At 39.2% G+C, this 16,896-nt stretch overlaps 1 protein-coding gene, 1 long non-coding RNA gene and 1 pseudogene across 3 annotated transcripts in view; 2 read left to right on the plus strand and 1 right to left on the minus strand.

Annotated features, from left to right (window-relative positions):
* Positions 1–2,796, minus strand: part of TMEM41B (transmembrane protein 41B) — a 30,754-nt gene extending 27,958 nt beyond the window's left edge. The window contains exon 1 of one of the 2 annotated variants that reach the window (XM_073808602.1): positions 2,480–2,796. In XM_073808602.1, coding sequence (XP_073664703.1) covers positions 2,480–2,600 — 121 coding nt within the window. In that variant the 5' untranslated portion in view covers positions 2,601–2,796. The remainder of the gene's footprint in view (positions 1–2,479) is intronic. The other variant, XM_019948311.3, reaches the window with a different exon arrangement.
* A 226-nt stretch (positions 2,797–3,022) lies between these two features.
* On the plus strand, positions 3,023–11,701 carry LOC141279260 (uncharacterized). The gene is made up of 2 exons (XR_012333231.1): positions 3,023–3,332; positions 11,238–11,701. It is a non-coding gene; the product is annotated as an uncharacterized lncRNA (long non-coding RNA).
* Positions 11,702–13,536: 1,835 nt separating this feature from the next.
* Positions 13,537–16,143, plus strand: LOC101329504 (large ribosomal subunit protein uL23 pseudogene; annotated as a pseudogene).
* Positions 16,144–16,896: the final 753 nt, after the last annotated feature.

Raw genomic sequence — 16,896 nt, forward strand, 5'->3', positions numbered from 1 at the left:
CATTTCACACCGCTCACAAAGGTATGACCTATATATTGGAAAACGTGGTCCTAGGAGTTCTCTTAAATCAAAATGGGGAACTTCTATGATTTGCGAGTAAAAAGATCAGCCAGGGCAAACAACAAAAGAAAATAAAACACCTGGTCCAGGTACCCTTGCACACAGAGTAGGTCAAGAGCCTCTCAAGTAGTAATACCTCTTGTCTCTCACCCTTTCTAATCATGCAAGAATTAGACTTTCAGTGTTATTGCCTTGCTCAAATCATCACAGCGGTCCTCAGTAAGACTCAGACGTCGGACTAGAGTCAAGGCAAGGAATCCACTAAATGTACCAAACGCTGCAATGTGAGGTGTAAAATATTTCAAGCATACACACAATGACAACTATTTGTCAAAATTATGTAGATGTATCAGTTAATAAAAATACAAATTTATTTAAAAATACAAATACATGGAATTTATAGAAACACTCTATTACCATGTATTTCTCAAGAGTTAATAAAAATTTTTTTCTCTAAAACCTTTCCTTTTCTGAATAAATAAAAATTAAAAAAAAAAGAAATCCTCTACTACTGACAAGTTTATCTCTTTATAGACACACACAAAAGGTTCACACTAACTAACCTTCAAGCCTAATGTTTCCCCCACCCAGAATCCTTTTCTGTTCTCTCTACTAACCCAAACCCTACTTCTCTATGAAGGCGTGCCTTCACATCTCTTCCCTCTGTCTTCCTATAGATCTGTAGTCCACAGAAGTCATTTGACAGCATCACAAAAATAACTTTGTTGAATGTGTTGTTCAAATGTTAAAATACAAGAAACAATTGTAAAAGCACTTTGGCAGTTTCAAGGTCTTATTTTCTGAACAGCTTAAGGTTAAAAAAATAATAATAATAATAATAAAATAACTGACTGCTATCCCAAACCGAATGACAATCTTTAGGGATGTCCTATCTGGACACCATGGAAAATACTTCCTAAGTATTTTCCTATCTGGAAAATACTTTTTCAGGAAGCCCTTAGATTACTGTCATTCTCAGTTGCAGCATCATCAAAACAAGGTTACTATCATTTAGAGTGGATTTATACTTTGACAACACTTCATTTCTGGTTTTTGAAGTTATTTGGCTCTGTTGTCTATAAGGTGTAAAAATATCCAAATATATAAAGCTGAAAGACCCAAATTAGACTGGAGACATTTTAAATTATTTGAAAATAAAATACCATTTTCTGCAAGACGTTTTCTAAATTTTTCATGTTTTAAATTTGATTCAAAAAATTTCAGCTGATGGGAATTCCCTGGTGGTACGGTGGTTAAGGACTCGGCACTTTCACTACCAGGACCCGGGTTCGATCCCTGGTCAGGGAACTAAGAGCCACACTGCATGGCCAAAAAAAAAAAAAAAAAAATTTCAGCTGAATGTTAAACATATTATATCCATATATAAATATATTTTTAAAGTGTATAATACTTTACTGATGACTATAGTTACAATGTCGCTAGACACTCTTAAAAGACCCTCTCTTTACCCATCACTGGTGGTGGAACACATCAGTGTGAGTAAGATGCAGACAACTTAATGGGCATTTGTTAGGATTTCTCCAAGTTTATGGGCTTTGAAAGCATTTAGGAGCTTAAATCACTTCAACTGCTGAAAAGCAATGAAAACTCTACGCCCAGATGAAATCAAAGTATTTAGTTTCTGGGTACACTTTTTTCTTAAAATAATATTTGAGGCCTTGAGAAATGCCAGGATGGCGTAGTGGAAAAAAAGCTTGAGAATAAGAGATCTTAGCTATAATAGTAATTGCTAACATTTATTCAGCCTTCACTTCACATAAGCCAAACATTACACTAAATCCTTTATGTGAATTATTTTGTTTAATCCACGCATCAATCTTAAATAGATATTACTATTATTAATATTATCACCATCCCCAATGTACAGTTCAGATACTGAGCTTTTGAAGGGTAACAAGTCCAAAGTCGTAAGTGGTAGAGCAGGGACGCAAACCCAAGTGTTCTTGCTACCTCGAAGCGGCACCTGGATGTAGTTAAATCCTTGCTTTTAGCCAATACTTCACTAATCTGGCTTTCTGACTTTGTGCAAGTTATATATCCACTCTGGACCTCAGTTTTCTCATCTGTAAAAATAAATCAACGAATGCTAATGTTCCTTCCAGTTCTGCCTAACTTCAATATTATCAATCTTACAATCTCCCTGAGCGTCAACCAGCCAGTGTCATTCCTTCTTCTAATTGAACTCAACTGAAAAAGCATTTACGAACCCACTAGGTGTCCAGCCTTGTGGTAGGCCGTTGCCTAGGTCCCCGACTCTGCTCCCGCCACTAGATGCCAACAGGCCCCCTTTCCACCCGCAAATCCCCTGAACCCGCTGGGGTCCTTTCTCCTCCGAAGCCCCTCCCGGCACACTCCCGCCGCTGGGCCAGCCGCAGCTCTGGCTCCCAGAAGAGCTCACCCTTCAGGTGGTTTCCGCTGCCTGGCGCCGAGGGACCCCGCGGCCCCGCTGCCTTGTCCCCCGGAGGGGTCGTATGGAGTGACCCCGTCTGCGACCTTTCGACAACTCTGCCTTTCGTCATGGCTGCTGCAGGGAAGGTGGAGGAAGCGGGGTGATGCCGCGGCCCCTTAACAACAACTACGCGGCAGGCTCTTTACAACACCCAGGGGCCACAGCCACAGCCACTTCCGGGACGACGACCTCACCTGAGACGACCTCAGGCCCGCAAGCACAGTAACACTAAGCCCGGATCCGCAGCGCCTACTCGGACTAGGCTCCGCCCCGCACCGCCCCCGAGGATAGCGCGCTCGCGCCCGCCCAGTAACCGCGAGACTAGTCAAGGTCCCCTTCCGCCCCACTTGCTGCCCCGCCCCGCTCCATGACTGCGCGGAGCATGCGCAGTCACGGTACCGGAGTCAGCGGGTGTGACTCAGAGACGCAGGCATCCAACGCGCAGCTCTAATTATCCGGAAGTGCGATCTCAGAGACTGTAATGCCTTTGTCCTGGCGACCGGAAGTGCCCGGGAATGATTAGTTGGAGTTTCGTGGTGGATGCTGAGTCAGCTGACTCCCTTCTCTACCAATTCGAGAATCTGTCTCGAATCTGGAGGGGCTAGACAATGCTTGCTCTGAAGATGTTGGAAAACATAAAGCCTGAGCCGAATCCACCGAGATTCAGGAAACTAAGGCTCAAGGAGCCCGTAATCTGTGAAGGTCACAGGGTGGCAGAAATCGGTTTAGAATCCAGTTTTCTTGTTCCCAAGCCAATGCTTTCCCACGTCATCGCCCTGCCACCCCTCATTTGTAAATCCAGGTCAGCATATTTATCTTTTCCTTTCTCAGATCCCAAACGTACCTTTTTTGGCGTTTACTTTTTCCACTTCTACCTCTCAGAGCGGTATTCAGCTTACTGGTGAATGTATTGGAATTCCCTCTTAAGTAACTTGGTAATGTGTATAAAAATACTGATTGTTCCTATACAGTAATTAAATTTCTAAGAAGCTATTCTGTGGGAATAAACATGCAGAGGGAGTTATTCCTAACGGGATTATTTCTTAGTATAATAGTAAATGGGGAAGCAATCTAAAAACCCAACACCAAAGAATGGTTAGGTAAATGATGGGAGAACCATTCAGTGGAACTGTTTTATGTACACATCCTCTGCCTACTTATATTAACACCTTCAGTGACCACTCTAAGAGGTAGCTTCCCATTTAATTCCTTCATGGTCGTTATTAAAAGCAATAATTATTTGGATTATTTTACTTGTTTATTGTCTGCCTCCACCTCTAGAATGTAAGCTCCATTAAGGTAAGGGGCCTTGTCTTTTTGTCCACCATTGTATCCCCCAGGAGATGACAGTGCCAACACCTAAGAGGGCATTCAATAAATATGTTGAATAGATTTTCAACCGTAAAAAATGACGAAGAGGGGCTTCCCTGGTGGCGCAGTGGTTAAGAGTCTGCCTGCCAAGGCAGGGGACATGGGTTCAAGCCCTGGTCTGGGAAGATCCCACATGCCACGGAGCAGCTAAGCCTGTGAGCCACAACTACTGAGCCCATGTGCCACAACTACTAAAGCCCACACGCCTAGAGCCTGTGCTCCGCAACAAAAGAAGCCACTGCAATGACAAGCCCATGCACCACAATGAAGAGTAGCCCCCGCTCGCTGCAACTAGAGAAAGCCCGCATGCAGCAACGAAGACCCAATGTAGCCAAAAAAAAAAAAAAAAAAATACCCAGAGACTAATAATGTGGATGATGCTTATTCAGAAACAAATTCCAAGAGATAACTATAAAAAACAAAACAAAAATATTAGAAGGAATACATAAGCAAGTAAATTTATATCTTTGGAATAGAGGTCTTCTTGAGCAAGATGCAAAACTATTAACTTAAACCCTTGATATATTTTACTAAAAAAAACCTTTTAAGCACCAAAAAATAAACTCTAGGAACAGACTGAGAAAAAATATTTGTCACGTAAATAAGAATTACTACAAATCAATAAGAAAAGCACAACTCAACAGAAAAGTGGACAAGATATGAATAATAAATTCATAGAAGAAAAATTAAATAGCCAACAAATTAGGAAAAGATGAACAAGTTCATTAATACAGTGTGATGACACTGAGAGGTGTATAGATTGCAATAGCAGAAGAGAGGAGTGTCTAAATTAGAATGGAGCTGCAGTGAAGGTCTCCTAAGGAGAATGATTATTAAACAGATTTAAAGGATGAGAGGGAATTAACAAAGGAAAGGAGGAGAAAACAGCTTTTGTGAACAGCTTTGTTTTTTTATTATTATTATTATTTATTTATTTATTTTTGGCTGCATGGGGTCTTCATTGCTGCATGCTACTCGTTGCAACGCACGGGCTTCTCATTGCAGTGGCTTCTCTTGTTGCGGAGCATGGGCTGTAGGTGTGTGGGCTTCAGTAGTTGTGGCACACAGGCTCAGTAGTTGTGGCTCGTGGGCTCCAGAGTGCAGGCTCAGTAGTTGTGGTGCAGGGACTTAGTTGCTCTGCGGCATATGGGATCTTCCCAGACCAGGGATGGAACCTGTGTCCCCTGCATTGGCAGGCGGATTCTTAACCACTGCTTATCTTTGAAAAGGAGCTTTAAGCAAAGAATAGGAGAATGGAAAAAAGTGAGATAAGACAAGGGCATTATCACAAAGTGCTAGAAGTTTGAACTTAATCCTGAAAGATATCTGAAACCATTGAAGAACTTTTTTAACTGGAGAGAGATGTATTAAGATTTGTATTTTACAAAGCTTATCCTTACTGCCCAGTGACAGAATTAGAGGAGTGCCACACTAGCAGCAGAAAGAGAAGCTTAGAAGTTATTGTAATAATCCCAGCTAGACCCAGGGTAGTGGACTGGAAACAAAGATGATGTCAGATATGAGATAATGTGAGAAAAATTATTTTAAAACTTTTATTTAATTACATGAGTAAATACATACTAGTTATTCCAGAAAAAAAACTGAAAAAACAAACAGAAAAATATAAAAATCATCTCTAATAACACCATCCATAGATAATCATGATATTTGGGATTTATCCTTCTGGAATATTAGAAATGTTAACTAAGGAAGTTGAATCTAGGGGAGTAATGCCCTAATTAGACAAGGATATTAAATGAGAGTGAAGGGATTAGGTGTTCAAGGAATTTCTGGTTTAGGAGGCTGAGTGGAATATTTGTGCCTAAGATAACAGGAAGAGGAGTCACACTGGAGGGAAAGATGCTGAATTTTGTTCTGGATACTGTCTATCTATACTTCCTTGCTTCCTGACTTCTATCATCTTTTCTCACCTGAAACTCCTCTCCTTATAGTCACCAGTGAGCTTCTTTTCATTGGATTCAGTTTTTAGTCATTTGCTACCTCTCTCCATTGCTTAATACATTAACTGCTCCCTCCTTCATGGTTTCCATGACAATTCTCTGACCACTTAGTAAACTCTTTTGGAGGAAACTTCTTTTTTCCTTTCCCTTAAAAGCTGGCATCTCCCCTAGATATCCACTCTCTTCTCAGTCTACAAACTTTTTCTAGGCAATCTTGGCCATGACTTCAATAACCACTTATACATACATAGATAACAAATTTTTATTTCAAACACCAGAACTATACACATAACACTTATTAGACATTTATACCAGGGTGTACCACAAGCACCTCAAACTCAGAATATCCAACTCTGAAATCAACTTTATCCTTCCAAACTTTAAACACTTCCTGTATTCACAGTCTTGGGAGATGGCACCATCAGTTCCCCTTATGCTTGAGCCAGAAACCTAAGAACTCTCATTTAACATTCATTAAATTCAACTTGTTGAATGAATGATGAATGAATGAATTCCTCTTGTCTTTCACACCACATCCAAACACTGGGTCTAGTCAGATCTCCATCTCCTCTTCCTTACCTTCCTCATTCAGATCTCATGACCTCTCTTCTCACTCACCTCTAAGCAATTTTCCATATTACCACTAGAGTGGTCTCTGAGAGACAATCTTGAAGCCCTTAATGGTCTGACACAAGCTCAAGTGGTCTAGCTGACTCTGAATCTAACACGAATAAACAAATAAATGAATAAAAGAAACCATTCCGGACCACATATAGTACCCTGAACACACCATACTCATTTGTGCTACTGTGCCTTTGCAATAGTTGTCCCTCTGCTTTGAATGTCTTCCCCGCAGTGTTTCTCTATGATCAATTACTGCTTATCTTAGAAGAGTTGTCCTAAAGGTACCTACCAATCATGACAGGCACTTCCTCCCCTGGATTGACTCTATTTTAGTAATTATCTAATTATATTTAATTGTTTACTTTGTTGGGGGGGAGGGGCACACCACATGGCATGTGGGATCTTAGTTCCCTGACTAAGGATTGTACCTATGCCCCCTGCATTGGAAGCGTGGAGTCTTAACCACTGGACCGCCAGGGAAGTCCCCTAATTGTCTACTTATTATCTGCAACCAGACTATAAGCCCCTTTGGTGATTCAGCATGGTGCCTTTCTCAATATGTTTTTGTACAGTGAATGCCTTTGAGATACATGAAAGCTCTCCAAATGCATATGATCACTAGACAGTTAAATGCACAAATGAAAAAAGAAGGCTGAGAGGAGTAGACCTGTATCAGGAGATATAAAAAATATTATAAAGTAATTAAAACAGGGGTGTACTGGGTCAGGAAAAATGTAGGTAAACAAATGAGATCAAGTAGACCCATATAATCATAGGGATTAGTATATGATAAAGGAGGCATTTTTTTTTTAATTTAAAAAATTTTTAATTTGTTTCAAAGTTAAACCCAAGACACATTGACTTCATAGGAAATCCACTGAGAAATGTTTTTCTAGGCTGAACACCTGTTTCTCTTTACTCTCCCCCCAACAGAGCATACACATGTTAATTACTTTCATTTTATAATCACTGCTGTCCCACCACTATACCAAGAATACCTAAACTGTGTGTGTGATATTCTGAATGTTCTTAGTTATAGCCTAATTTCACTAACTGCAAAAAATTTTCTGGGATAACCTGTCACTTGAATTCTTTGGCTACTTTTGAATATGAAGTCCAAAGAACTCTTAAATGATTCTCCTTTGTGTGTGGGGGTGTTATTTTATAGGCATTAGCAACTAGCACCTGGGGCTGTGCTGATCCCATCTGGCATCACTGGGAGACAACCTGTAAAACCAAAGAATCATTTGATGCAACAGGCAGCTAAGTGACTCAAAACTGAAGGTTAAATTTAAAGAAAAAACTAATTTAGAGGAAAAAAGGGCTATCCTAGAGGAACTCATTCTAAAAAATCAATCATTATGCCTCTGCGTGTGTGTGTGTGTGTGTGTGTGTGTGTGTGTGTGTGTGTATAAGGCACAACTAGATCAATTCAGTGCATGCTGGTGGGTCCCACATGACTCAAAGGAGGCATTTTAAACCAGAAGAAAAAAGGATAGATTATTTAATAAATGGTACTAGGATAATTGTCTAACCAATTTTTAAAATCAGATATCTATCATATACTATATACAAAATTAATTATCAGATGATATTAAAGCTTTAAATTTAATAATAAGAACTATGAAAGTATAGAAAGATAAAATAGAAAAAACATTTTTATTATCTTGAGCAGAAAGACCTTTCTTAGTATAACCTATAAGAAAGCCTCTGATTTTATCCCTGTGCAAATTTAAAACAGAATTTAGCACCCATCACACACCCAAAGGAAAATCTACTCCACAAAACAATAATGAATAATGTAGAGATTATTGAATTGTTTGAAGAGAAACAGAGAGACAGTTAATAAATTCTTCTAGACATTTTTGTTCTTCCCTCTTATTGTCAGCACCTCACTTTTTCTCCCCCCTCCTAATCTCTAGAGCAAACACAGTGCTTTTCTGCTTTCAGTCTTGACTTGATGGCCCTGGAGGTCTAGCCTTTGTGCAAGCATAGCAAATATTTATCTAATAAAAGTTGAAAAGCTTTTTTAAGGATCTAAAATTAATATTGGAATAAGGAAGACATTAAAATATATTTTACATAAAGAAATATGGACATAATTTAAGTTTGCAGCTTGCTGAATATTCACAGACTCAAGAGGGGCATCTCCAAGTCAAGAGACAGAAGAGTACCAACACCCAGAATACCCAATACTTCCTTCCAAGTCACTATTCACCCTCCCCAAGAGAAACCACTGGAAAAGCCTCTTAAAATATAATGCAAAACCTAAAGCCAATTTGAGATTTCCCTATCTAGCCATGACAAAGTAATTGGTACCAGACCAGCCTTCCCACTACAAAGAACTAGAAAACTAGGCAAAATATCTGAAACAACTGTTTTTAGATGCTGAACAATAGTCAGTCAAGGACTATGATCCTTGAGAGAAGAGAAACAAATGAGTCTCATGATTACATGGTCTTCTGCCTAAAGGCACTTTCTGAACCACAGCACAAGAAGGGGTAGCCCAAAGAGGGCACAGTGGTATTACTAGGCCAAAGAGAACAGGATGGGAGTTCAAGGCTACCATTAAGGCTGGAATTTGCAGGGCAGGACACCAGAGAGGAACAAAGAAGAAGCTCCAGATAGCTGCATAGGAATCTCCTTGGGTTTTTGGTTGAAAACCTGCACAAGCCAGCGTAAGACCACATGAGGTGGAGCAAAGAAAAATGCTCGCGAAATAATGGATACTGGAAAGCTGTGAGCTGTGTGGAGATTCCAGAGCTTACATGGGACTGGAAGACATTAAAGTTCCACTAAACCAGAGTGAAAAAAGCTCGTGACCAAGTTTGGCATTCAGAAAAGACACCAGAAAGGCAAAGCCTTAGTATTAGGGCTAATCTAACCCTAGAGAAAAGGCTGCTTTAGACATACACTAATACAGATTAAAAACAAGATTCAAAGGATTGATTTGATGCACAAGTAAATTAACCATCTACAGAACAAAATTCAATTATTTTCACTGAGGTAAAATTGATATATAACATTATATAAATTTTAGGTGTACAACATTATAAATTGATATTTGTATATACTGCAAAGTGATCACCACTAGTTACCATCTAGTTACCATCCATTACCACACAGTTGATCCCCTTCACCCATCTCATCCTCTCCACACTTCCCTTCCTCTCTGGTAACCACCAATATTTTCTCTGTATCTATGAGTTTGTTTTTGTTTTGTTTGTTCATTTGTTTTTTAGATTCCGCACATAAGTAAAATCATATGGTATCTGTCTTTCTCCCCCTGAGTTATTTCACTCAGCATAGTACCCTTAAGGTCCATCCATGTTGTCGCAAGTGGCAAGATTTCATTCTTTTTATGGCTGTATAGTATTGCACTGTAATCTGTATATCTTTAACCATTCATCCAATCATAGACACTTAGGTTGTTTACATATCTTGGCTATTGTAAATAATGCCACAATGAACACAGGGGTGTATTTATCTTTTTAAATTAGTGTTTTTGTATTCTTTAGATAAATACCCAGAAGTGGAATAGTTGAATCTCATGTCAGTTCTCTTTTTAATTTTTTGAGGAACTTCCATACTGTTTTCCATAGCAGCTGCACCAATTTACATCCCCACCAACAGGGCTCCCTTTTCTCCACATCCTCTCTGATACTTATTATTTCTTGTCTTTTTTTTTTTTTTTTTTTTTTTTTTTTTTGTGGTACACGGGCCTCTCACTGTTGTGGCCTCTCCCATTGCGGAGCACAGGCTCCGGACGCGCAGGCTTAGTGGCCATGGCTTACAGGCCCAGCCGCTGTGCGGCATGTGTGATCTTCCTGGACTGAGGCATGAACCCGTGTCCCGTGCATCAGCAGGCGGACTCTCAACCACTGCGCCACTAGGGAAGCCCTCCTGTCTTTTTGATAGTAGTCATTCTCTGATAATAGTCATTCTCTTTGTGGTTTTGATTTGCATTTCTCTGATAATTAGTGATGTTGAGCATCTTTTCATGTGCCTGTTGGCCATCTGTATGTCTTCTTTGGAAAAATGTCTATTCAGATCTTCTGCACATTTTTCAATTGAATTGTTTGTTTTTGTTGTTGTTGAGTTGTGTGAGTTCTTTATATATTTAGGATATTAACTCCGTATCAGATACATGATTTGCAAATATCTTCTCCCATTCAGTAGGTTGCATTTTCATTCTGTTGATGATTTCCTTTGCTGTGCCGCAGCCTAATTTTTTTTAAAAAGAAAATAAAATCAAGAAGTTTTATAGCATGGGATCCACAATGTTCAGCATGCAATCTAAAATTACTAGGCACTCAAAGATTCAGGAAAAGGTGACCTATAATCAAAAGAAAAATCAGTCAATAGAGACCCAGAAATGACTTTTTTTTTAAAGCTATTATGAATATGTTTAAGGATTTAAAGGAAACCATGAACGTAATAAGGGGGCAAACAAGAAATACCACTAAAGAAATGTAACCTGTAAAGCAGAACAAAACAGAAATTCTGGAACTAAAACATACAATACCTGAAGTGAAAAATTAACTAGATGGGTTTAACATCAAGTTAGACACTACAAAAAAAAGGCCAGTGAACTTAAAGACAGGGCAAAATAAATCTTCCAAATTGTAGCACAGAGAGAAAAAGGCAGAGTCCAACATATTATATGTCTAATTAGAACTTCAGAAAGAAAGAAGAGAAAAATTAGGATATTTGAAGTACTTTTTAAAATAATGGTCAATTTTTTTTTACAGATTTGTTGAAAACAATAAGCCCGAAGATCAAAAAGTTAATTGAACCCCAAGCAGGATAAATATAAAGAAAAACACACTTAGACCTGTCATGATGATACTGACAGCCAGAGATGAACAGAAAATCTTTGGAACAGCCAGAGGGGTTTTGGAGAAAAAACACATTTCGTTCAGGGGAACAGAAAAAGAATGAATGCAAACTTCTTATAGAAAAATAATGCAAATAAGAAGAAAATGGAACAACTTCCTTAAAGTGCTTAAAGAAAATAAAATCAAAACTGTGGACTGAGAATTTTAAATCCAGCAGAAATAGCTTCAAATACAAAGGTGAAAGAAGGATATTTCAGTTAAACAAAAACTGAGAGATTTGTCATCAGCAGACCTAAAATACAAGAAATGTTGAAGGAAAATTATGGCAGAAGGAAATGCAGACCTACAGAGGAATGAAGAGTGCCAAAAATAGATGGGTAACTATAAAAGACTTTTTTCTTCATTATATAGTTTTTACAGAATAATTGGTAATCATATATCACTGGTGGGAGTATTAAATTGTACAACCACTTTGGGAAAAGTTTTGGCAGTTTCTTATAAAGCTAAACAAACACCTGTTTTATGACCCAGCAGTGTCACTCTTAAGTATAGTTTAAAATGCATGTCCATGTCCAGAAAAAGACTTATACACAAATATTCACAGCAGTTTTAGTCACGATAGCTAAAAACTGGAAACAGGTAGTGTGAGGACATTGTCCCTGAAATGGGGTGGGCTAGTGTAGGGTGTCAGAGCCTGGACAGAACGAGGAGACTCGGTCAGCATAGGGGTTTAAAACCCAAGCAGAGTGGGGAGGGTGTCCTTATAGAGAAGCAGCCCAGTGTGGAGTTTCAGAGCCCAAGCCAGGTGTGTCAGAGGTCCCAAGACCACCCCCAAGTTCAATGATTAACTAGCAGGACTTAGCACACAGTCATACTCATGGCTATGATTTATTACAGCAAAATGATGCAAACCAAAATCAGCAAAGAGAAAGGCATATGGGGCAAAGTTCAAAGGAAACCAGGCACAAACTTCTAAGAGTTCTCTCTCAGTGGAATCACAGGGAACATGCTTAGTTCCTCCAGCAACAAACAGTGACAACATGTGTGAAATGTTATCTATCAGGAAGCTCATAAGATTCAGAACCCAAGGTTTTTATCAAAAGTTGGTCACGGGCTTCCCTGGCGGCGCAGTGGTTGAGAATCTGCCTGCTAATGCAGGGGACACGGGTTCGAGCCCTGGTCTGGGAAGATCCCACATGCCGCAGAGCGGCTGGGCCCGTGAGCCACAATTACTGAGCCTGCGCATCTGGAGCCTGTGCTCCGCAACAAGAGAGGCCGCGATAGTGAGAGACCCGCGCACTGCGATGAAGGGTGCCCCCCCACCCCGCTTGCCACAACTAGAGAAAGCCCTAGCACAGAAATAAAGACCCACCACCCCCAAAAAAAAAAAAAAAAAAAAAAAAAAAAAAGTTGGTCACAAAGGTACTCCATGCCTGTATGTACAAAAATTCCAGATTCCCACAAGGAAAGCAAGTTGTTCAGGATAAACCACATTATTTATACAAAAAGTTTGGGCACAGTGAACCATTCTTATCAGTATGGGGAAGGTGGGAACCCTCTTGAAATCCAAGGTACCAGGTGCCAGCCAAGGACCAAACTTGTACACAATCCCTTCTAGCAATAGCAGTCTCGGGCCTTCTATATTAACTCTTCTGCACATCAGGTGACAAGGGTATCCTTGAGGAGGGGCAGCTCAAAGCAGGTTTTCAAAGCCAAAGAATGTTGAGGAGAGTGTCCATGCAGGGGGCTGTGATGGTACTAGCCTGGTACTGGGAGTCAGAGTCAAAACTGGGTGAAAAATGCATCCATCTAGGGCAACCTGGTTCAAGGTGTTGGAGTCAAATGGGATAAGGTGGGCATCTACACAGGAGAGAGAAGGGTGCAGCAATAAGAGATTGGTTACAAACTGGTACATTGATAAAAAATAAGTAACAATATTACGATAATAGTGGCCTGGATTTTCTTACCATCATTAGAGTTAAAAACATGTGAAGGGAGAAAAGTAGACTGAAACTTGTGATGTTGGGGATATTGAAATTGGAGGTATCAGTCTGAACTCATGGTTTTCAATAGATAGATGGAAGTAAGAATGAATATAAATGTAATTGAGTGTGTCTACCAAACGGGCCTGGAGCAGTGACACCTCAAGGACAATGAATATACTTAGTGTTAAGATCTTGGTTCTAAGTAATATTTTTCAGTTGTTGGAGAAATGGCTAATTACAGGGTTAGTTACAGGCAAGGAAAAATACAAGATGAGTCTGGAGCATCTTGTACAAGAAACAAGGAAGTACTCAAAGAATGACAGGGACATATCAAAAGGACAAGAGCCAGCTTGAAGAGGCTCCAGTGGCCAAATTGGGTATAGCTTGAGTTGCAAAATAAATAATGATATATTTTTAAAAATATTTATTCATTTATTTATTTTGGTTGCGCTGGGTCTTAGTTGCAGCAGGTGGTCTCCTTAGTTGCGGCACTCAGGCTCTTTAGTGTGGCATGCGAACTCTTAGTTGTGGTATGCATGTGGGATCTATTTCCCTGACCAGGGATGGAACCCGGGCCCCTTGCATTGGGAGCGTGGAGTCTTAACCACTGTGCCACCAGGGCGGTCCCAAAATAAATAATGATATTAACAGACTATAACTCATTGGATAAAATATGAAATCATGAATTTATGTTGATAAAAAAATCAATGAATAAATTTAAAGTTTGATGAAAATAGAATATTTACATAGTTTTGAAATATCTATCATAAAATATTGATTAATTACAAAATGAAAAAGAGTAACTTTATATCCCACTCAAATGGTTCAAGAAAAAAATTCTTTGTACTACTGGCAACAATTCTGAAAGAAATAAATACACAAGTCACAGTTATAGTCGGAGATTTTACCACTTATCTTAGTAATTAACAGAACAAGTAGTAGTTCTGTATTCTGATTGTGATATTGGTTATGCACATCTGTATATTTGCTAATATTCATAGAACAATACTGTAAAGAATCAGTTATACTGTATAATAATTTTTATTTTTTAATTAATTTTTATTGGAATATAGTTGCTTTACAACGTTGTGTTAGTGTACGATAATTTTTAAATAAAATAGTAAATAATAATATCTACATATATAGTTGGTGAGGAAAAATCTTAAATTTTCTATGGCTGGACAATCAAACTAAGACAGAAAGGAAAAAAAAAAATGACATGACCCCTTTATGGTAGGCCTCTCCCAATGTGCACTGTGCATCTACATTATACATTACCCAGACCTTCTCAAAGCAGGAGGATGAAATCAAACTTTGAGAAAAAGCTGGTCCCTTTCTTCAGATGCCAGCATTGTAATTCTATGATTAATATTTCTTTTTCATCTCATACAGAGGGTCACATTGACCAAGGGCTTGTTCTGTACGTGCATAACTGACTAAAAACAAAAAACAAAAAAACTGATGAACTGTGTGCACAATGCTAACCTTTCAATATGGTACATTAATTCTTTATCTCAAAAATGTATAAAACTGTATCTCTAACTCCTGATCAATGGAGCAGTTCTCAGAGTTTCTGAGAATCTGTTTCCCGGGTTATAATCCTCAGTTTGTCTTGAATAATATTCTCTTTTCTTTCTTCTTAGCTTGATTGTTATTTGATTTTTCATTGACATAATAGAGAGAGTGGCAAAGTAACTCAATAAAGTAACTTTACACCTTAAGGAGCTTGAAAAAGGAGCAAACTAAAACAATAGCTAGCAGTAGGAAGGGAGTAATGAAGAACAGAATGGAGACAGATACAATATAGAATGGAAAAACAATAGAGAAAATCAATAAAACCAAGAGCTTTTTCTTAAAAAAAAATTGACAAATATTTAGCTAGATTGACTAAGATACAAAGCAAGAAAAATTAAAGTATTAAAATCAGAAAAGAAATTGTTACCAAAGTTCATGTGCCCGATGCACAGTGAGGCCAAATAAACTGAAACATCAGAGTTTGAAGCAGAGAAAGGTTTATTGAAGTAGGACATTTCTACAGATTTTACAGAAATGAAAAGGATTATAAGAGAATACTGTGACTTTTCACAAAGACGGTGCTGAAAGCGAAGAAGGAAGCCCCTGCCCCTCCCAAAGCTGAGCCAAAGCAAAGGCTTTGAAGGCCAAGAACACAGTGCTGAAAGGCATCCACAGCCACGAAAAAAGATACGGACATCACTCACCTTCCAACTGCCCAAAACACTGTGGCTCAGAAGGCAGCCCAAATGTCCTTAGAAGAGTGCCCCTAGGAGAAACAAACTTGACCACTATGGCATCACCAAGTTCCCCCTCACCACCAAGTCAGCCATGAAGAAAACAGAAGACAACAACATACTGGTGTTCATTGTGGATATCAAGGCCAACAAGCACCAGATCAGACAGGCTGTGAAGAAGCTCTATGACATTGACGTGGCCAAGGTGAGCACCCTGATAGGGCCTGATGGAGAGAAGAAGCGTATGTTCAACTGGCTCCTGATTACGATGCTTTGGAAGTTGCCAACAAAACTGGGGTTATCTAAACTGAGTCCAGTTGGTAATTTTAAATATAAAAGTTTTCACTAAAGAAAAAGAGGATACTGTGATGAACAGTTCGCTTCAGGGAGAGGAACTGGGTGGCAGGGAAACAGTGAGATTTTACTTTTGAAATTTTGTCCCAAATGCATGAATAATATATTTAACCAATAACAGCAATAAACATATGAGCACAAGAATAGATAAAAATGAAAATAATTTATTAAAGTATAAATTATTTTTACCGTATTTTCTAAAGTTTTTGCAACAGGCTTGTGTTACCTTCATGATTGGAATAAAAACAAAGAAGATTTTTTAAATGTTCGTAATGTTAGTATGCATACAATTTTTATTGTGTTTCTTTAATATCATATCAAGTCTTACCTCTTCTTTGACTAGAGGAATTTAGTGAAAACAGCATCTTCCCCTTGGCTATGAGCAGGAACTGGAACCCCTAAGTTTTACACTTCCAGGTGAGGAGACCTCAGCCTGAACTAGGAATGGAAACAGTTTAGAAACAGAAAAAGAAGAGTAGTTTCTCAGGGAGCCAAAGAAAGAAGATGTTGTCCTAGAAATAGGTTGGAATGTGGTGGCTGGACTCAGGCATTTAGAACTAATTTTTAAGTCCCAATGTTCAGGCAGCTGTCAGACAAGGCAGGCCAGAAGCCAATGGAAACCAGCTGGTAAAGCTGGAAAGAAGAAGCAGGCTATGTATGTGGGGTAGGCAGGGTTGGCACCTTCATATACTGGCACAGCAGTGAGTTCTGGCCCCAAACTGAGTGAGAAAAGGGCTGGGCTCCAGTCAAGAACAACCAGCCAGGTCAAATTCTCTGGATTGACATCACTCTTGTGCCAAAAGAACGCAGGCATCTCAAACTGCCTTTTCATTTGTGCTGGATGGAGAGAGTGTTGGCAAGAGTCCGAATGGTTCAAGGCTTTGAGGCTTGGCCCTCTGGCCCGTTTCTCTCAGTGCTGCTATTTGCCCAGGCCAGTAAAGAATCCTGGTCTCTAAAGTCAAGATTATCTGAACAAGTCAGAAT

Source organism: Tursiops truncatus, chromosome 8 (assembly GCF_011762595.2).
Source record: "Tursiops truncatus isolate mTurTru1 chromosome 8, mTurTru1.mat.Y, whole genome shotgun sequence".
Classification (NCBI taxonomy): domain Eukaryota; kingdom Metazoa; phylum Chordata; class Mammalia; order Artiodactyla; family Delphinidae; genus Tursiops; species Tursiops truncatus.